The 22,588-nt window shown below is 36.9% G+C and overlaps 2 protein-coding genes across 3 annotated transcripts in view; both read right to left on the minus strand.

The window, feature by feature from the left end:
* Positions 1 to 4,990, minus strand: part of LOC119617922 (U2 small nuclear ribonucleoprotein auxiliary factor 35 kDa subunit-related protein 1-like) — a 14,926-nt gene extending 9,936 nt beyond the window's left edge. The window contains exons 1-2 of the mRNA XM_037981093.1: positions 419 to 4,990; positions 207 to 274 (exon numbers count right to left, since the gene is read on the minus strand). Of these exons, the coding sequence (XP_037837021.1) occupies positions 207 to 248 (42 nt within the window). The 5' untranslated portion in view covers positions 249 to 274; positions 419 to 4,990. The remainder of the gene's footprint in view (positions 1 to 206; positions 275 to 418) is intronic.
* Positions 4,991 to 13,558: 8,568 nt separating this feature from the next.
* Positions 13,559 to 22,588, minus strand: part of ntf3 (neurotrophin 3) — a 41,491-nt gene continuing 32,461 nt past the window's right edge. For both annotated transcript variants that reach the window (XM_017432588.3, XM_017432589.3), the window contains one exon: positions 13,559 to 20,400. In XM_017432588.3, coding sequence (XP_017288077.1) covers positions 19,492 to 20,400 — 909 coding nt within the window. In that variant the 3' untranslated portion in view covers positions 13,559 to 19,491. The remainder of the gene's footprint in view (positions 20,401 to 22,588) is intronic.

The following is a 22,588-nucleotide window of genomic DNA, read 5'->3' on the forward strand; positions in this document are numbered from 1 at the left end:
AAAAAAAAAAAAAAAAAAAAAAAAAGTAGTCTAACTTTTTCCTGCAAAAAGTGCATCCAGTAATAAACACATGTATAGAAATTACATAACTTGGACAATATTTACAGAATAGGAATAAAAATCAAACCTGTTCACTACAGCATTTAACTGAGAGGATATAAGTATAATTTCTGTGCTCTTATTTGTTTGTCTTTTTTGTAACGCACCTTTGACATGGGAATACTTTGAAACTGCGTCACATGTGCCATCTTCACCAAAGACTGATCTGTACACCCTGTTAAAAATATTAATTTTCATTAAATCTACAAATGCATTTACATCAGAAGCCAGCAAACATTTCAGAGGTTTTAAAGTATTTCTTCAAAAGTTATAATATTACTAAGCAGCCATTATCCCATAAAGAAAAACACAGACTCACCTGATCGTCCACATCAATTCTTTTCGTTCTCTTTGCACACTTCTGGTATTTGCTGTGCATTGATCAAAAATTCACTTTGATGGTCTCCTTTCTGTTTAATATCTCATATCAGCCGTAACTGTGTCCTTACCCAGGTGAGTGTCCCGAATGAAAGACCCTGATCGGAGTTACAGTGGTTCTTGAACAGTGACAGCACCAGCTCACACTCAAGTTATTCCCACAGGACCGTGACAGAAGTGCCACGCTTCTACTAATAAACTGTCAAGAGGCCAGAAGAGAAAAGGTGGCATCACCACATCAGTATATCAGCTTTGAAAAGAAGGCCAGATGGGCACGTTAAAAATAAAATACAAACAAGAGCAATTCCTGGAAGACAAAAATATTATTTATTCAACAAATGAAGATTTTTTTTTAAAAAAAGCTGTATATTTTAGTAACAGAGCAGCTGGCTTTTTGTCTGGACAACATGTCATGTTATTATAATTAATAGTATTTTCAGCAGGCTGCTAATAGGAAGCCTGACAGCAAAATAAGTTGTGTGTGTGATGAATGTACAATACAAATTGTCTAATTTTATCACACTGTTGTCACACAGATCATTGCAGGATGACTCTCCTGGCTGTGGTGACTGTTTCCTTTGTTTACTGTATGAAACTATAGTCTTTACAGAACATGCATAATAAAAAAAAATATCCATCAATCCAGTTTCTTTACCAGCTTTTCTATGTAGGGTCATGAGAAGCTGGGTCCTACCTCCAGTGGTCAGTGGGTGAGAGGTGAGGTCAGTGACGTAGCCAGAAATGGGTTTCCAGGTGGGCCTCCAAATTTAAGATCACTTGTAAAATATGTGAAAACTGAAACTTTGTTTACTTGTATGTTTCCCTTGTTTACAATAGTGGTTCCCAAACTATTCAGCTTCTCACCCACAAAATCAACAGTGGCAGAAACTTGTGATTCTTACAATAAAGTTTTTTCAAGGCTTGTATCAAAACAAATTTTAGTTGAAAGAGTTTGAAAAAAGTTAAAGTTGTACCACAATCATGTATCTTGATTTCAGTAAATTAAAGATTCTGGATTAATTAATGTCTTTGAATTTAGACTAAATGAAGTGAAAAGTTGTAAATCATTTCTTCAGTTCTTTTTAGATATTGCCATGAAATTTTTAATGAATGTGCTACCTTATTCAGTGGTAAGACAAGCATGCAATGATGTATCAAATCAGTTGATATTTGGTCTGTAGGTAATTTTAAACAATAGGTTTATTATGTTTCTTAAAAAGTTCATTTGTGCCTAAGAAAATCCAGTGTGCTTTAATCAGACCAAAGATTAAATTTTGCAGCTATCTCACAAATCTAAAGTTAAAAATTAGATGATGAGTTAAATTCAGGGTGTTTTTCTGTACATCATCAATACAAACTCCCAGGATTTCAACTCTCTAGCCAAAAAAAGTGATTTTTGTGGGGATGATTCAGTGGAGTCCTGACCCAACCTTGAGAACCACTAGTGTATAAGGATATATCTTGTCAATCCAACAAATCCAACTGAACAAAATGACCTGGCTTCAGACTCAGCAGCCATCTGAAACATCAAAGCCCAACCAGATATATTACATCTGTTCTATACAGTCAGTTCACAAATATAAGCTTCTAAAATCAAAAATAGTTTTTAAATTATCTAGTATGTTTATCCAATTGGTGGGGTTGAACCTTCTTTCTCCATTTATTGATTGAATTAAGTTCTTGCTGAGGGGCGACAGCTCCAAACTTTGTTCTACCACAAAATTAATTAAATTTAAGTTCTTTTGAGGTGTTTTATTAGGCCTTAATACTCAAATATTTCTGATAGCTAAGGAAGTGCCTACTATGATGCAGGGACTAAAAAAGACTTGATCAATTTAGTTAAAAGTCCCGTTTCCGCTTCAAGTTCCACATTACGTCCTTGTGTCTAGTTATAATCATATATCAGTGCTTTATACCAGCAGTTCGTAAACCACAAACTAATGTCACAATAGCTTTCTGGCTTTTATCCACAGTCAGAAATTTACAAATAGTCTCTGAATCTCTCAAATGATCTGTTTAGTTGAGATGGTCATACAGAAACATTTCTTCTCTAAAATAAGAAGACTATTTGTTCAAACTACTTTAGACTGTCAGCAGTTTTCAACAGTACACTTGTAAAGATGAAAATTCATCTAACACTGATATACTCGCAGAGATGCAAGCATTTATTTTTGGGAGACGTGAAACAGTCAGGTGACAAATTAACTTCTGTCAACAAGGTTTTTAGATTGTCCTGGTTGAGAAATTTGAGTGTAAGATAGAGGTGCACTTTCTAAAGAAAAGCCTTGCTGTACATTCATCCATCCAGTTGTAAAAAAAGAAAAAAAAACTTGAAGTTTGTCTAACTAATAAACTGGAAAATTAATGGACACATCCCTATGTGAACCAAAATACAATGAATCAGTTTTGTGGTGATTCATCTGAACAAGAGCCCCATGTCGTTGTTTTTTTATTCTTTAAGAAGATAACAAAATGTTTTATGACCAAAATTGGGAGCTCTGAACTATGAGAGCCAATCAGGTACTATTTCGAGCTCCAAAGGTTACGGCTCTGCTTTAACAGTGACTAAAATAACATTATGTCAGAGACTTGTGGGAACAAGGTTGCTGTTGAGAAGATCTCCGTCTCTTCGCTGAAGCTAAGAGCTCACATTTCTCTCGCTGTCCTGTGTGGCGATGGGATGCCCTGTGGGAAAGAAACCAGTCATGTAGGATCTGACACACTGCAAAATCACCTGGAGAACTTTGTAGCTCGACATGTTCTCAGCAGTAAAACCTTTAAAACAACAAACACGCTAAAGCCCTGATTCCACAGAGATGTAAAAATATCAAAGCACACTTAAAGCAATGGAGGAAGAACCCATGTAAAAACATCTTACAGTCATGTAATGTAATTTTCCCAGGGAATCTGAGACTAGATGAATCAGTGCTCTGACTTTTACAGATTTTATGAAAACAGTGAATTCCCAGCGTACGATAAAGTAGCAGCTACTACAGAAGTCCCCTCTCAGATAATAGCCTGTGTTAATGCTGAGCTGCTTCAGTCCTAATGCTTCACATTGGCTTTCTTTATATTTCTTGTTTAAATATTTCAAACTTACAGCATGTTTCACTTTGTGTAGTAACAAAATGTGATTGTATGACTCAATATTTATAGATAAAATACATACTTTCATTGACAGTCAACTTGCAGATTTTTATTTTTATACACAGCACCAAAAGGATTTTATACCACAACCAGCGACCAATTTACGCAATTTATGAAAAGTTTAACATTTTGCTTAATGTCTTATGGTGCAATTTTTTTCTTTTACACTATCAGTTAACCTAATTTCTTGGCCATGTATTGTAGGATATTTTTTCAACAGGAGTGTTTTCTAATGCAGGTATTTGATTTATGTTTTTAGACACTCTTTCAATTTTTTACACATGAGTATAAAAAAGTCTGTCTTGTGCATTTTCAGTTTTAAAAGCCATCAAAGTCCATAAAAAGGACTGAAAGGTTTGTGGTGGATTAATGGAGACAGATTCTGCATGGAAGATTCGAGTAACCCTTGCTGTATCTTTGTCTTTTGGGTAACTTTAGTCACCTTACAGCAGCTCTCTGTTGAGAGGTTATGAAGAAGTCTTATCTGTTGGAGAAAGCTATTTGAAGAACCTCAGTTTGGAGAAACAATCTTATTCTGACTAAAACAATGAGCTAACAGTTAGTCTGACCAAAAATACAACCAAAGTGGATTGCTGACAACTAAAAATAGTCTTCTGATCCTGTGTCTGGGCCGCCACCTTTTGTTCATGTTCCTGGGCTGCCTCCAGAACGAGGAGGGTGGAAGGGAAAAGTGTCACCCTCACTGATGGGATGGTTCCCAGGATGCCCGCTAGAATTGCTTCGCTTGTTTGGATGTGCACCGGGAACTTTTTTGGATTTTGAACAGTTTCCGTGTTCCCAGGTCTGATGCCCTGATGGGTTTTAGGGTTTTTGGTATAGATCCTTCCATGTTGCCCCTCCACGCTCCCAATGCCATGTTTTTTGTCATTTTGTTTTGGGTTGAGTGACAACCCTTCGAGGGGGGGTTACTGTCAGGATCTCTGTTTTTGTTGTTTAATTTGTTTTTTTAATATTGAAGTTTTTTTGGTATTTTTATGTTGATTGTTTACCTACCAGTGTACCTACCAGTGTCTGCTTGTTACCCAGTGTTTGTTATTTTGTTCCTCAGCTGTACTCCTGCCCCGCCTGTTCCTAGTTGTCTCACACCAGGTGTTTGCTATTCTGTCTGTCAGTACTTCACTTTATATTTTCCTTCTGACTCCCTCAGTAGAGCACTGTACATTTTCTCATGCCTTTGCTGTTCTACTTGTGTCCTCGCAAGTTCCCTGTGTTCTCAGTTTTTGAAAGTAGAGTTTGGCTGCCTAAACAGCACTTTTAGTTTTATTAAATAAGTTTTTTTTTTAAATCCTTTGTGTCTTGTCTGTATTCTGGGTTTAATCTTTAACAGATTGTGACAAATAGCTTCAATCTAAAAAATTAGAAAGAAATTCCTGTGAATACATTTCAATTTTTTTTCAATTTTGAATTACAGACTTAATGTATTTACAAAGAATTCAGTGGCTTTTTCCGAGCACAAATAGTAATGGAAGCAGCGAGCTGTAGGACTTCTGGTGCAGTCTGGGGCACCTACAGCATAAACATAATCATATTTATGTCAGACTAACTGTTATGTGAATTTGACTGCAGTGTCAAGGGTAATTTTTTGTTGGTTTGTTTTTTTAAGCTTAAAGTTGTTTTAAAACAAGAGCAAATGAACTTTGATTTCTGTTAGCTCACACTAGCTAGCTGTAAGCTCATTAATTCGGTCAGAAAACTTTACATTTCCCCAAACTGGGCCAATCAAAGAGCTGTTTACAACAGGTACTACAGTCACCCTTCCTAATCCTTTGAAATAATCCCACTTCAAAGAAGCTGCAGTATCCCTTTGTTTGTTTTTTTATATTTGGGTTGCATTGAAAATTTTTTCTTTTTAAACTTCTGAGTCCCTAGCTCATGTTTGCTGTGCATTTTTTATTTCCCCAGGCTATTTGGGATTACTAGGACCTCATAACCAAACAAGCAAACATTGTTTTGGAACAATTATTAAATCAAAAACAGCTATAATGTAAATATATATATATTAAAAGCAAGTGTCCCTTGAAATTGAACAGAAAGTAATATTTTATGAAGGGAACTCAATCTCCCTGTATGAGGACTCAGGGTCTCAGGAGGTTAAACCAAACAAACAGTACATCTTGTTCAGTTGCTGGTGTGTAAGCACGTATCATAAAACCAGCTGGAAACAAAACTTATGAAGTGAGGCCCTGTTGGCTCCAAGGCAGCTTCGGGCTGAGGAATGTGTGTATTGGATGTCAGGGTGCTATCAAGACAAGTCAAGCAGACATTTTGCACATTTTCTAGTGTCCCTTTATTGCAGATATTTGTGCTTTGAACCTAAAAAAAAAACTATAGCAAAAAGTGCATTTAGAAACTGCTGGTATTTATAAATGTTTGCCATTTTATTTGTCAGTGTTCAACATTTTTAGAACTTTTGTAAAACAACAGCCTAGTGTGTACATGGCTATCATGACTTTGTGCTTCAGTCTTTTTTCCCTTCTTTTTTCCCCCCTATCTCGCTTTATCTTTATCATATTGCTAATAAACTTTAATTATGTGCTGAAATTGTTAATAATTTAGCAGAAAATGTGAACAGTTCTAGAAAAACCTATAATAATTTTGGGCGAATCTTGCTAAGTTAAAAATGTATTTTGATTTGTGATACTGTGGATGTTCTTGTCACCTAGTAGAGCGGCATGGGTATTTGAATGTTTTTGTTAAAGTTGTGTGGTTGGAGTTTTAAATATAGACGTAGAAATGTCTGGTGTAGTGTACACAGAGACTAAATATTGGGTTTTTATTGTCTTTGCGTTTTCAAGACATGAACATACTGTATGTTAGTGTTGATTGTAGAATTGTCCAGGTGGCTTTAATTTGGTATTTAACCCATATACATATTTTATAGGGGGATTTGCTTCTCTGTGAATGCAGTTTTCCTTCAGTAAGAAACCGTGTTGTAGGAAAATTATCATTATGGAGTCAGTGTACTTTGGGAACAGAGTGATGCTCTTTGACCTCATCATATCCCCCTTCTTGCACACACAGGCCCAGTGGGTGGTCTGTGCTGCATTTAATGCCACATGTTCACACTGCAGGTCAGTTACTTCACACCCCAGGAAATTTTACCTGCTAGTCATCTCAGCCAACAGAAACGTCCAACTTATTTTCGTTTTTACTCTTTCAGCTTTTTTGTATGTGTGCCAGCATTCACTCTGCCACTGCACTTTTCATAGGCTTCCCATTGGCAGCCAATTAAACGTCTCCATGTGCCAGTGTCAATAATATTATTGATGTTTAGCTTTTTATTTCCTTCCACACCTATAAATCAAGTTTTTGGCAGTGTGTCTGTTTTCTTTTGCCTCCCAATGCCACTCACTACCAACACAGACTGTCTGACATGATGACTGGGAGAAAACACTAATCAAGCAATTCACTGTAAAACTCTAAAAATTGTTTTTCAAAAAGGGCTTCAAAAGTTGTCAATTACCTTTATTGTTAAAACTCACAAAGAAATTAAAATTGTGAAAGTTAGAATGTCTGTTTGCTGTATTTCTGTTGGGACTTTGTCTTGTAATATAACCTGATTGTAAATCTTATTTTCACTCAATCAAACAGAGGAAAAACACATTTAAGCATTTCATGTAAGATAAACTGTGGAATGAGTTGGGTTTTTTTGGCATTTTAATCTGATCCTAATGAAAATTAGCATCTTCAAATTTTTGAAGCGGTTTTGCAGAAAGTCTGTGTTTGTGAGGATCTGGGTTTGGCTCCGCCTTGTGGGCAGAGCCACTAATCATTCTTCCACAGGTGTTCCAGTTTCCCACTGATTAGACCAGCCAGTACTTAAGCAGCAGGCGGGGATCAGATCTTTGCTGGAGCATCGAACCTTCTGGGTTAGATTCTCCGCCTCAGCGTCTAACCTAATTTATGCTCCTTGTGTTAATCACGATCTCTGTTTGTGCCTACGACTCAGGTTTCTTGCCACGCCACGACTACGGACCTAAGGAACTACTTACCTGGAAAACCGAGGACACTTACCTTGCTGCTACTGGCCCGTAATCTGGAAACACTGGAATCGCACCTCTCCTTCTCGACGCCGCAACCTCCTTCAGAACCTGTAAGCAAACAAAGAGACTTTAAGAACCTAGCTACCATCTTGGAACCAGATTGTACCCGAGACTCACCCCGCTCTCCTTATCTTGCGGACTCCTCCAGACTCCGACCACTGTATATAGCTGCACATGTAAATAAACTCACTTACCGTTATTCTCGTCTCCGTGTGTGGTTTTGGTTTCGCTCTCTGGACAGAAACACTCGAGTTCATGACAGTGTTAAACAAAGGACTTTCTCTGGGTTAGATGTAACTCTCTAAAGAGTTTTAGTCATGGGAGCTGAGCACAATTTATGTTTGATGACATTCCCTTGTGCCATATAAATCCTTAAACTTTTGAGTGTTGAGATTTTATGAGACATCGCTAGTGAGTCAACACAAAGTAAGGCATCGCTATAGTTTCTGAGTCTACATTCATAAAACCTATGAAGCTGTCATGTCTTAACTGTTGAAGTTTAGCTTGTAGTGTGGAGAAAATAAGCAAAGAATTAAGGCTCTGTCTACACTACTTTGAATCTTTGACAAACGAGTCTCTACACTTATAGAAAAATCTCAGTTGTAATAATTCTACTAAAAAGGCTGAAATACCCAACTCCCACCAGAGGTGGAGAGAACATTCACATTACCGACATATTAAAACAAAGAAAGAACATCCTTAGCTTGGCTTAAGTTTCTCCCAAAACAATATATAATTTTTTTTTTGATACTATTTACAAATTTCCTCTCAATCTTTTCATCACATGATCAAAGTTTAATGGCTGCAGGATTCGGATAAAGTAAGACAAATGCTAAAAAAAACATTCAAAAACTGCTGCTGGAATCTCATGCATCATTCAACATAAATAGATTGGAATAGCCCTATTCACTAATCTTGCTTTTATAACACTTTGAGGTCCTGGCTTTGCTTAATCTAAACAGCACAATTAAATGTTTAAACTTTACTTTTTTTTTCCAAACTACAACCATATTGTAATTCTCAACCCAAAGTATAAAACAAAGTTTCCCCCCTAAACCGTTGGAATCTTTCATTTTGGTCTCTATAAAGCTAACCTGATCATACAAGTGCAATAGGCTCCCTGCTTTAAGTCCGACATATCCAGATTAACAAGTCCACACACACAAGCAAGCTTGTAACTTTATCCTTATTAGGACGTTGTACTGATTTTCATTCATTCATTTGTAGTCTAACCCTTAAGACAGTATCTTACTGGGTTGCAACTTTTGGAGATGAGTGGGCGACTCAAATTCACAAGAAAATAGGTAATATTTCTACTGCAGTTTCTTTGAATTCTGAGTGTTTGCAACCAAGTGACCAGTGAGTCATGTGGTCCTATTTTGCATGGCCAGCTTTTGAAAATCAGGGTTTGCAGAACTGTATTCTGAGCTATGCACATTATTTTGTTCCCCGCCTCTACCCACTTTGTGTCACAATTGGAGCGTTTTTTTTTTATAAACAGACCAAGCAGTGCAGACTATCACCAGGAGCTCAAGCAGAATTATAACTTGTAAGAAAAATACACCAAAGACCAGAAACTGCTGAGAACATGGAACCAACTCAGAAGGCTGACAGAATGCCATGAAAATGCAGAAACAGCAGGAGAGGACACAAGAGGGTATATATGCACAGGGACTGATGAACTAAACAGAGACACCTGGGTGATGACTATGGGGAACAGCTGAGACTGGGTGGAGCAAGAGGTGAGTGGAAACACAGGTAGGCACAGAATGAAAACTAAATGCAGAAAAACTCTCAAAAGTAACCAGAAAACACCAACTCTCACACTTTATACCCACCTTGGCAGCCACCCCCATATTTATGATTTAACTTCACAGTACACTTTAGGAATTAAAATAGGCAGATTTATAACATCCATCCATCCATTTTCTTTACCCGCTTCTCCATTCCAGGTTACGGGGAGCTGGTGCCTATCCCCAGCAGTAACTGAGGATAGGCACCAGATTTATAACAGTTTTTAAATAATTAAAATTTATCATTAGCATTGCTTTAAACCTGGCCATTCAGCTTGTAGCCTAGGATGTTTTCTGTCATTGGGGTCCTTTGTGCAGGTGTCAGAACACAACTTCAGTGCTCTAGAAGTATGAAAACTAAACTGAGAAGGGTTGGAGATACCCACAACAACTCAGTGACTATTTTGATTAAAAATTTGTTGCACAAATCAGGTTCAAAATTTAAGCGAATGCTGTTTGCCAACTATTCTCCAATAGTTGCAGCCCAGTGAGATGGTAGCTTTACCCTAATGTTTACCAATATGTGCATCACCTTAACCGAAACTCAATTTACATCTTAGCCTTAAAACTAACCCCCTAACCCAAGAATGACATTCATCTGAATTAGGACTGGGCTTTGGTCCCCATAAGAACTACTAGTCCTGACAAGGTAGGGGATTAAACCAGAAAAGGTCCTAGAAAGGCAACAAAAATTAAGTACACACACACACACACACTTAGGTGTCAATGGAGGATTGAGAGGAGCGTGTCCTCTTTACACCGCCGTATGTCAAGACATTCTGCCAAATGCTGGAAGAATCCTATTTCTTAGTTTAATCCATTGTCTTCTCTCGTTTGTCAAACATGCACGTTAAGACTCTAACACGTAGGTCAAACAGCAGTGAGATACACAGAAGATAAGAAGCATGTCATTCACTCACAACACTTTTGATCTTATTTTGTAAACGAAAAAGAGCATTTAGCATGCAAAGATGTGAGGAAAAGCCAGAAATCTTTTTAAAGTTAGTCATATAAACAACATATGTAGATTATTATTGATGCCTCAGTTGTTTTAGGAATGACTGTTACTGCTTTACAGTGTAAATTCGTGAATCAGTTCCTCAAACATTTCAAATACATTCACCTTTTCCATGATTTTCAGCTAATGTCATTTGGATCTGTCTGTTGCTGTAACAGCACAGATTAAGCAAGTTAGTAATGTTGCCACTTTGGGCTGCAGCTGTAAGCGGAGACAAATGAGGCCTAATTAGAAACAAGATCACGTAATCAAATACAGGTGGACACATTTCTGAATGGTACTTCTCAGTTTGTATGTGTTGTTTTAGAGACTACTGAGTCATTACTGCCTTTGGATGATTAAAATACTCATGAATGAAGACAGAAGTATTACTTATTTGTGTATTTTTGTTGCTTTGAGTTTGTGCCCTGGTATTTTATTTTAATTTTTGTTGACATATTTGCTGTATTGACTCTATATCATTCAATGAAATTAACCCTTTGCACCTAAAGCCCATTAAGTGTAATTATACATTAAATAAATAATATGAAGGCATTGCCGATATGTTCTCCTCTACAGACTGACAAGTGCTAAGCTCCTCTTAGAATAGGAGATTACAGTTTCAAATCCCAGCTCTGCCTGTATGTGCATCTACTTAAGAGAGCTTTACCTCACTGTAAAATCCCTGGGTTATTAGAAGTAGCACATACTGCGACTCCATCCCAGTGTTTTACATTGATTTAATTTTAGTAGCAAGTCAAGCACCTCTATAAACAGACATTGCTCTTCTTTTCTTATTTCATTTTCAGGTGGGATAGAAGGGGACAACTCCTCCCGGTGGACGATAGGATGCAATGAAGAGTGATGGGTCTAGTCTGGCTTAAATTACTGGCGCTATCAGCTATTGGGACACATTTTAAAAGTTTGGTGATGTCTTTATTTATAAATCCTTAAATCCCATACAACAAAAGTTTGGACCTGGATTTAAAAATCACTGACTGTCGAAAATCATTCAAACCGCCCCATTTAAAACCAGGAAACAAAACATAACTCTGAGGACTCTTGAGTCTTCAAAAGACTGTAGGAAATTTTAAAGTCAGGGGAAGGCCAACAAGCCTACAACAACATGCATGGCCCTTAAGAATCAAATGTTAATTTATTAGAAATCAGTTAGGGATGTAAGATTTGGTTATTTGACAAAATTGATATTCCAAAACCACTATAATTATTGCAAATCATTTAGAAAATTTAATATTTATTATATTTATTTCTATAAATGTTTTATAGAAAAGTGGAAAATACCATAGTTTAATTCTGGACTGTTTTTTGTCTCTTTTACATGACTTCAACAATTTTTCTTTTTAGGGCATTGTAACACTCATACACCTTCACCAGAACAGTCTCCATCACTGAATAACTTTATTCCTCAAAGGCTTAGATGACTTGTCGCATACCTCATGGGTCACTTCTTAGCCACCTTCTTTTCTCTATTAATAAGCTTCTTTTTGGCAAGTTTATTTAGGTTCATTACCATTTTTACATTCATTAGGATAACACCCAAACATCCTAGAGGCTTTGAAATTCTTAGAACTTTAATCTACAAGAGAAACTTAAATAACATTAACAACTGGTCATTTCTTTGTCTTGTCTTTTTAAAATGTTTATGTATAAAAACATATGCCACCAGTCTATTTGTTTTTGTACTTTTTATCACAGGATGCAAGCCTTATGAATAGACTAAAATCTTCACCCTTGTTCAACTGGCACTTGATTTTATCATGGGTTACAAATAGGGTCAGCATCTACAAGACAATTTGCAAAAGGGGACTTTCTTGTTTATTTCTTGTAAGCTGAAGAACTCAATAAAACCAAAATAAAACAGTCACATTTCCATTTATAACTGCAAGCATGTTTTGTTTTGGAAAATAGAGACACCCAGTGTTGCAGAATGACTAATCCAGTGCTGGAATTTGGATCAGAACTGCCTGCAGAAAACATGTGCTTTTAGTTCACACAGTTCATCCTCATTATACCAAAGGCCCAGACGCAACACTTATACAGATGAGTCCTATAAAAGTTGAGTAAGAGCTTTTAATAGGCCGTGCAGTATATTTATTTTATAGCACAGACATTTACAGAGATACAGATACCCCGTGGTTCACTGATGCTGCTGTAGATGAGAGGATACTGAGAAACTTCCTGTACCATTTACAATTTATAGTCTTTGCTGTAAACAGTTGACCTGAAGGATATATCACTCACCTTTTATTGACCATGGTTCATTTTATTTGACCCAATTTACTTTATTTGGTAGAAGGATGGAAAATCTTCATCACCTAAAAAGTTCTAAATGCCCAATTGGATCTTTAGCACCTCATTCTGCCAGATGAGTTAATCAAAACTTGTGATTTGTGATCGTTCCATCCATCAATCCATTTTCTTTACCCACTTTTCCTTTCCAGGTCACTGTGGAGGAAAAGCTCCAGCAGGCACTGTGCAAGAGGCGGGGGACACCCTGGACAGGTCGCAAGACCATCACAGGGCCACATAGAGGTAAACAATCGTTCACGCTCTCACTCAAACCTAGGAACAATTTAGAGTTACCAATGAACCTAACCTGCATGTTTTTGGTCTGTGGGAGGCTGTGAGACGACAGCTCTAACCACCGCTCCACCGTGCTGCCCTACTTGTGATTGTTTGTTTAAAAATAAGTAAAATGAGAAAAAGAGCCTTCGGCTATCAGGGTTGTCTTTTCAGTTTGAATGTGGGACACAGAGCTTTAGCTTTTGGATTAGTCCAAACATGCTCCTTTTCTAAAAGTAAAAGCTCAGTTACTCCAAATTGTTCCTGACATAAGCAAATATAGCTTCAAGCTTTTGGGGGTCCTCATACATTAACTACCTGTTCTCCCGTCTTTTCTCGCCATTTCAAATTTGTTCTCCTTGTTGCTTGTCATAACCTTTTTGTCTTTTCCCTTTATGGCAATTACTGGGGTATAATAAAATTAGGGGAGGAAACCATTTTCATACTGAAAACCTATAAACCTATAAACTTATTTTGAAGAAAATGTTTTTTGTTTGTTTTTTAATCAAACTAACCATAGTTCTGTTCAGTCGAATGGACAAGCTACTGTCTGTAAAATCACTAAAAATAAAATGTAGTTTGTTACTTTTAGGATGTTTATGACCAAGTACAAGTTAGTGATAATATGCCCTGCCCAACTGCAAAAAAAATGATTTTAGTATATTTATATATAACACCCAGTTCTCCAGGTACTAATCTAAATAAGCATCTATGGACTGTGTCATAGATCTAAATGTGTTCATGAAGGATGGCAGCTTTTTCAATAATGGGGGTGTTGCTCTGGTTTGAGGCATTAAAGAACCTTTGCATTCTTGCTTAGCTCTCAATTTCCTGGTTCCTCATCTACATTGAAACCCCCGCCTATGGACATAAGAGAGATGGAAAGAACTGAAATGGGCTTTCATTGTAGGGTAGCAGGGCGCTGTCTTAAAAACAGGATAAGTTCTGTACTCTGGGATGAGTGTTGAAAAGAACTGTCTTCATTCAAAGAAGTCAGCTGAGGTGTTTGGACATCTGATTAGGATGCTTTCTGATTACCTTCTTTTTGGAGAGTTTCTAGGCATGTCCCATTGGGAGAAGAGCCCAGGGCAGACCCACAACTTGCTGGAAGAGCTATTAAGAATGCCTTGGGATCTCCTGCTGGATCTGGAGAGAGAGACATCTTCATTTGCCTCCCAAACCTATACAATCCAACCTCGGACAAGCAGATGAAAATGGATGGATGGATAAAAGGGAACCTGCTAATCAAGTCTGTACCACTACACGTTGGCATGCATTTGTGGGTGAAATGATGCATTTCCAAACTTTTAACCAACATCAGAATGGGATTTTTTTTTAAAACCAAACATTCATTCTAAACCGAGTGACTCCAAGATTGCGTAATTCCAACAACACCTAATATTTATTTCCAAAAGTCTTTATTCTTGAAAACCAGGCTGTTTTCAAACAACACAGTGTTATCAGTTCTCTTAAATGTGATTTATTGCTTTGCCCCATATAAACCACAGAATACACAATATACGGTAACTCTTATTACACAGATCTCAGTGCTTTACATTAACCTCTTAGAAATGTAATATTAACTGATTCATATTGTGGTCAATCACTTTTTTGAGGCAGTGCTTACTTTTTTTTAATTTTCCGATCTTAGAGTTGTTTTGTCTGAGCTGATCTCTTATTTTGTGTCATTTTTACTGCAAGTCTATCGGCTAGGTTTTTTGGAGGAAACTACCACAATAGCTTTATTGTTACAGAGTCTTTATGGCTTCTGACAATCTTTGAAGAACATGAATATATATATATATATATATATATATATATATATATATATATCGTTTTCTGTTTATAATGTTTGGGCTTCATTGGAACTCAGTAAAAGAAAGGTACCAAATAAATTGATCTAAATAGTTTTGGGAGATCTTTTTTAGCTTAGTTTCACCTAACTTGTAAATTCAGATTCAGGCAGTACTTCTCTGGGTTCTTTCCAATATTACATTCTGTAACTAATAAGATGCGCCACTGTGACATTAATTTGTTTGGGCATTTAAGCTGGATTGGTGGTACAAACAGTGAAGGTCGTTTCGAGTGATTCTGAATATTTCCTGCAACGTTTCCGTGATTAGTTCCACGGTGAATTGGTTTTTGGCATGAAGTCAGAACAGTACTCGGCTGTGTGAGTGAAAAGGATGTGAGGTAGCTGTAAAACTGAGCTCCACATACAAAAGCACCACATGTTTATACTCAAAAACATGTTTCTTTGTGACTTTTTATCATGTGCGTTGTTTTCACCTTGACCCTACTTGACATATATTGATGTTACATATGACACCTTTTGGTTTGATTTCTTTTTGCTGTCCTGTAACTAAAATGAGAAACATCTGAACAAGAGGAAGAATAAATGGTTATTGATTACCATTATTGATAAATGGTTATTGTTGACCCTGCAGCCTATAATAAAGTCCTAAAAATGCTAAAAATGCTCTTATTTAGCATTCATGTAATAGTTTCATGGTAAGGATGTTGCACGTGCTTGTGATTATCATAAAAATAACATGTAGAAGCGTCTATAAATATATGTGTATTTTAATCAGTATACTCCAATGTGTGGCATGTATTACCCCAGTTCATTAGAAAAGCTAGTGACAAAGATGTTTGCTTTAGTTTTTCTGTGTATGTAGTAGGCATGGGCTGGAATGATATTTAGACTGTATGATAGTATTCAGCAAAACTACCACGGTTTCACGTTTTACTGGACCACAGTACCTACATAAAAAATTTTGAAACATACCATATGATCTGTTTTTGATTTTTTCCAAACATAAACACTACTATTACTACAGAAGTTAAGATCATTTTGCACATTATTATTATAGCTATTTATAGCTATATATTTTTTTCATTATTTGATGCACAGAGCAAGAAAACTGATCATGGTGCCATTTTAAAAATCACCAGACAGCCTGAGGACAGTTGAATAAAATATGAGTCCAGTATACAGTTACTTTTACTCATTGCACAGAACATTAGCTTTTCTCTGTGAGTTTGCCTTTTGTAAAGAAACTTTGGGAGTCTTACGGGCTGAAGTTAGCTAGTTAATTAGCTAAGTTAATAGCCTTCATAATGAGCCAGCAGTAGACTATTTATTTTGCTGATATATGTGCTTATGGTTGTAACTTGTAACAAATGTCTGTCTAAAATGCAGTGTTACCTTAAAATGACATTTGAGCATTAATTATCTATAGGCCAAGACATGTGATACTGTGTTTTTGCTACTGGAATAATTTTTAAACTTTGCCTTCTTTTAACAAGGGGAAATGTTTAAGAGAATTCTCCTGTTTCTGCCATTATAGAGCTAATGGCCTGCAGCAACAAGTGAGGAATGGGAAAAGCTCCTTTGTAAAACCCCACACTGTTTTTAGAATCGTATTAAAGGCAATTTAAACTATGATAGGAATATTTTGTGGTTTTGAAACAGTTTTTTTTAAACCGTGGTATATCCTGAAAGCAGTGTCCAGCCCATGCCTGTTGTGGAGTACAGAGCGACATCTAACACTGTAGTTTAAAATCTCCAGCTGGTGTTTACTGGGTTTTTAACTGGAAGTCAAATTATTAATAGTTATTAAACCATGAAAAAATCCTTGTATCTTACTGAAGTGGTCATACTGGAAGAGAGCGTTCCCATGAACACAGGAAATGTTTCGTCAAAGGATTAAGATGTAGAGGAAAGATTATTAGTGTACACCTGTGTAAAAAAGTATTTCTTTTAAAAAATGATCTTATTCAATTCAGCAGAAGTTTCTTTATTGGACAGAATTGGATCTTTAGAGGAAGCTCTATCACTTTTAGCTACTATATGTCTAGAGTGGGCGATATGAAGGTTTAGAACATGTTGGCAATCTGTCAAACCAGAGAGACTGTATTATTGTCCATATCAGTGGTTTCCCATCTTGGGGTCAGGACTCCACATTGGGTCACAAAACACCAAGTGTGGGGTCTAAGGAAATCAAATGAACTTTAAAAATGATTGCCATTAGCATATTTAACCTTAATTGTTACAAAATAAAAATAGTGGTCATGAATGCATAAGAACTTATATAATGTTTGAAAAGGCTTTTTGTTAAATGGATTATTAGCAAGGTTTGTATACTTTAGCAACACAGTTGGGGTCACAACACTCTGCAGATTTTTTTGTGTGTGGGTCAAAAGCAGTAATGTTTAGGAACCACTGGTCCTTGAGGGCACATTCAAGTTTTATGTTAATGCTCTTGTTAAATGTTTATTATAGTTGACACAATTGCATAAACTAATTAAAATTTGTTCATACATTTTACTTGGCCTAAATGCTCTTTTATATTTGTTTTTGGTTACTGGAATAGTGACAGCAAGTTAAACTTAGAAAACAAAAATAATAAGGAAATTGTTTGGTTTGTTATTTCTTTGTTGCAACAATGTTTCTTGGCAATAAATCTTATATCATTAAAAAGTATGTTTACTCCCCTTAAATGGTGCCACATTTGTTAGAAAAATACATTTGTGGGTTGCGCTCATGAAAAACTTCTCTTCCAATGCCAAAAAGCTTATTCTGCTCTTTACTTTTGTTTGGTGTTTATTGAATTAGAAGATTGAAATCTTAAGGAAAAAAGACAGTTATTGATAAAGATATTGACAGTTTAGCAATTTATTCATTTAACAAACAGGGGCCTTGGTTGCATGTGGAAGAACCATACACAACCACAACAGCCTGGCTCCTCCTCCTCATGCTGATCACCAGCTTGGTCAAACACTGCTGTAAGATGGTTTCCAATTCTTCAACCAGCCTCTGTCAAAAGTTAGCCAATGTGATTGTGTTGGTCAAACTTAAATGAACAACATAACCAAGCTGATCCTACAGGTGTTGAGGCCAGAACTACAAGCAGGTCATTCCATCCTCTGCACTTCCAAATTCTGAAGCTAATCGCTGATATAGCCTTGATCTGTAGGGGCAAGCGTCTTCATCTTGGAAGATAGGTTTGGTTCCAGACTGAAGACATGGGATTGCCACTGGTTGCTCACAGATGATGACAATCAGGCACCTGAGGTACCAGAAGCTCAGGAAAAGAGTCAATAGCAGAATCAGCGGTTTGACATTAACAGAAGAGATTTGGTAAGTTTCTCATGTGCGCATTTGTGGATTGAGCAGCAGAGTTCAGCTGCTTCCTAACAAATGTGACTTCATTTAAAGAGAAATAAAGGCCTTTCAATAATAAGATATAGGATTTATTTCCCAATAGCATTATTACAACAAAAGAAAAAATCAACCAGACACAAATTTCTTTACTCTTTGTACTATATATATATAAACTGACATTTGAAAGAGTATCAACCACCAAAACTGCAAAATAAGCAGATCAAAACAGAATTGGAAAAAGAGGTGTATTACTAAAAACAATAATAATAAGAAGAAGAAAATGCATTTTGTTATAGTATACTTGATCTAATCTAACTAATCTTTGGCACCAAAATAATTTGAAATTGTTAATTGTTGATAAAATATCTCCAACTTTAAGAAATATGGGTTTTTATTCAATGAAAGAAACAAAAATTGCCAGTGGTTCCATGGGACAGTAAAACTTGGTGAACAGTGTCCTCCTGACAAGTAATAAACCAAACAACTGATTTTTTTTCTGCTAGTTAAAATCAGGAGATTTCAGGAGAAAGTTCTGTTTTTCTTTGTCAGATCTGCCTCCTAGAATAATAAATGGACTTGCTGTGCGTAGCAACATCATAGTATTGTTAACTGTGAAGACATTGGAAATGTATTTTATGTTTAATGGCAAAAAATCTGGAATTTGCATTTTGGTCTGAATATCTCATAATTTCAGACAAGATAAGTCTGCTGCTTAGTCACTTTTAAAGTTCACCGCCAACACATTTACAGTAACTCTTGTTACCATGTCTTATTATTCACACACCAGTCAAGGCACATATAAAGTCTCCCTGTGAAGCACCTTTGCAGCCCTTGCTTTGTATTACAGTCTCAAAGTGAGTTCTCAGTTTCATCCTTTTTTATAACTTTTTTGTTTCATTTTGAAGATCTTTCAATAAATAACACAAATATATTTGTACATCATATATAGATAGATAAACATGTATCAACTACATGCATTTTATATAATTTAAATAATTTATATGTACAGTCCTCCCTCTCACACACACACATATTCCTCTCCTTCCCTCCCCATCTCAATGAGTTCTTCCATAACAGATTGCAGCATGTTGATTTGAAATATTCTTTAAAAGGACCCAAGATTCCTTTAGGAGACGTATCATTTGTAGATGAATGTTGCTGTTTACCACCATGACACATAATCCTATGGCGTGGAGCTCTGTAGAAATACAATCCCAAACAGGAAGCAGAATTCCAGAAAAGTAGCTCCCAGCAAAGCTTTGCTTACGTCCTGTGACGTTTCCTTGACAATGCACACACACAGGACGTGTCTATACGTATCCACCTCCATCCCACTAAGTCGCGAACTTCTGTTAGTGCTCGAACATATGTCTGTGTTGTCTTGCACTGTGAGTTCCAATTCTTGTCATCGATTCCCCTGCAGCCCCCTTTGAAGGGCATGGGGGTCCGACAGCGTGTCTCATAAAAGTACTGTTTGATTTCCTGCGTGGCACTGGTTTTAATTTTGGCCAGAACAGTCACAGACTGCTCCTTGTGGTCCACAGCTTTGGTTTTGTCTATTACCCAGTGGCTCTCGCTGTCACAGACAGAATACTCCCCACGGTAGCTCCTGTGTTCAGCGTAACGCTTCTTTCGTGTCTTGTTTCCGGTTGCTCCTCCATCTGGTCCGAAACTTACAAAATCATCTGCGAGGTACAGTGGTGGTGGCTGCAAGGGTGGCCGGTCACTCAGCAGCACCCGAGGTGAACTGAATCTTTTCTGCTTCCTGAGGAGGTCTGAGTTCAGCAGCATCACCTGCTGCTCCACCACACCATCGCTGCTCTCGCCATTTCGACCCCCTGTTTCCCACTGCTCCTCATCACTCTGCTCCTTGAAAGGAAAGCTTTCACTCAGGAGAGGAGGAAGTGTTTGTTGGAGTTCTGTCTCCCTGCTTTTCCCCTGCTGGCTATGGTTCCCCCTGGTCCTCCCTCTCGTCAGGTCAGCCTGAAGGAGCTGGATTATGAGGGAGTTTAAAGGGTCAGGACTCGGCTGCTGCTGCTGCTGCTGCTGCTGCTGCTGCTGCTGCTGTTGTCCATGGCGAACGTTGCCCATGTTTGTTGCCTGGATACCATAGAGGTAAACAAGGACCATTACATACAGCAGGATGGACATCACTAGATTCACCTGCAGAATCTGCAAACACAAAGGGAGACATTGTTAGAAGTGGCTACGCAAATAGTTTATGCTCTTTGGGCAAAATAACTTTATATTTTTTTTATAAAATGATGTCATTCAAATAAAATAAGACATGATTATAAATGAATATATCAAAGGGACTTTTTAGGTTGGGCAATTTGCTGACAGACTTTGAGAAGTACGGCTAGGATGGTTTTAACATATGCACAGGAGTAAAAGTGAGTATCTTGAACAAAGGTGTTGTCATAAAATAACTCTTCAAAACTGCTTCCTAACAATGTCTCTCTACACACTTTTCAAGTTATAGCAATCAGCCACTACAGCAGTTTGTGTATTTTAGGGCAGCTGTGACTCAGGAGGAAATGCAGTCACCTGCCAGTTGAAAGGTTGGTGGTTCAATCCCAGCTTCCTGTGTACATCCCAATTTGTGAATGAGTGTAGGTGCTTTCTGGTTAAACATTTCTAAGAGCTCTGAGAACAGAACAGAACAATTAAAAGTACCTATATGTTTGCTTTCACACCCCCAGGGGAACCCTGTGACTCTGCACTGTTTAGGCCAAGGTGTCATGTATGCACATGACATTCACCAACAACAACTGAGGACTGAAGTTGGAGCTGAGTGTTGTGGTTCTTTGGTTTGGTCATTTAAGCACTGCAAACATTAATAAAATGAGTTATAGGATCTAAGACTCATAAGACAGATCAGTCTACTTTGTGCTGCACATGTTCAAAGAAGAGCTTGTCATAGCAGCCAATGACAACAGTTTTACAGACTTTTACTTTAGCAATGTGAATGCAGTTTTAATAGTGCGAGTACTGGAAGAGCATTCAGTTTGCTTGGCCAGTCAAAGTATCTTTATGTATGGCCCAATCACAGCCGCAAACATCACTTAAGAAGCCCTACTGAGCCAAGAAAGTGCCTGTTTTGGACCAGATAATTGTACATAATTGAACATAGTTACCTTATAAGGACTACAAACAGCCACAGTACCTGCAGTGCGAAAACACGTAAAAGACTCAAGTAAAAAACTAAAGATGGTACTATGTAAATGTTTTCAGTTTGACATTGGGGGTGAATGCATGTGAAAAATGTTTGGTGTTTGACGTTTGTATGACGTCAAACTATAAAAATCTTGATTAAAGCCCTTAAAGCATTCCTAAAATCTCTAGCAGAACCTTGAGGTTTTATTCTGTCAACAAAATCTGAAATATGAGACACACTGCATGCGTATGTCTCTTTGAATAAGCAGGCATTCGTTATGGGAAATAACATGTTGCAACTTGTTCAACATCTTACTTTCATGAAAGACTCATTACTGGAAAAGAGACAGTTTGACATTTTGCCCGCTAGCTCTAAAAGATGTTGTTGACATTGCTGGTCTCGCTATCTTAACCAGTTTAAATAACTTTTGCTCTTTACTCTTTGTTTTTCTGTTAAACATAAACATGAAGTACTCAGCCTTTATATCCAGAGATCCATTCTTGCAACCAATTTATGAAACTTTCACAACCAGTGATGTCCTGTAAGTTCATTTGCCTTTTAGCATGCTACTGTTCCTTGTTTCCTGCAGGTTTAGTTACAGGAGGTAGTTTTGTCGAGTGATGTCAGCAATTTTTTTTATTCTTGAGCCTGTAAGATCGTTCTGAGCAAGATATATCTTTTCAGCTTTTCATTGAATACATTTTGCTCACCTGTTGTTAACCCGTATCCAAAATATTGACTGAGAAAGGGGGCACATAGCAGTCAAACATTCTTAAGTTAAAGTAAAACCTGCTTAAAGCTTTTTAGCTGACAGAGATTATCTGCAAAAAAACAACAAATAAATATGCCCTTGCCAGCTGACGATTATAGTAATTTTGTACCTCCCAATCTCCATTGCTACATTTTTTAAGACTTATTATAACAATCTTCATCACTATATGCAATAAATAAAATAAAATAAAAATAAATTAATTAAAATAAAATTAAATATACTTTCTTCCATTTTTCAGGGGATACATACTCTCTGCTGCAGGCTTGCCTATAACTTAGCTAATCAGTTACTAATATCAGCTTGTCAGGCTCTAAATGTCACTTTACAAAAAGCAGAACAAAAAATATATTGTGTGCAACAGGCACAAGTAAATTAGAATTTCAAAGACACTATAAATAAATAGCTAATAAATAATTAAATAAATACATAAC

This window comes from Kryptolebias marmoratus, linkage group LG18 (genome assembly GCF_001649575.2).
Source record: "Kryptolebias marmoratus isolate JLee-2015 linkage group LG18, ASM164957v2, whole genome shotgun sequence".
NCBI classification, from domain to species: domain Eukaryota; kingdom Metazoa; phylum Chordata; class Actinopteri; order Cyprinodontiformes; family Rivulidae; genus Kryptolebias; species Kryptolebias marmoratus.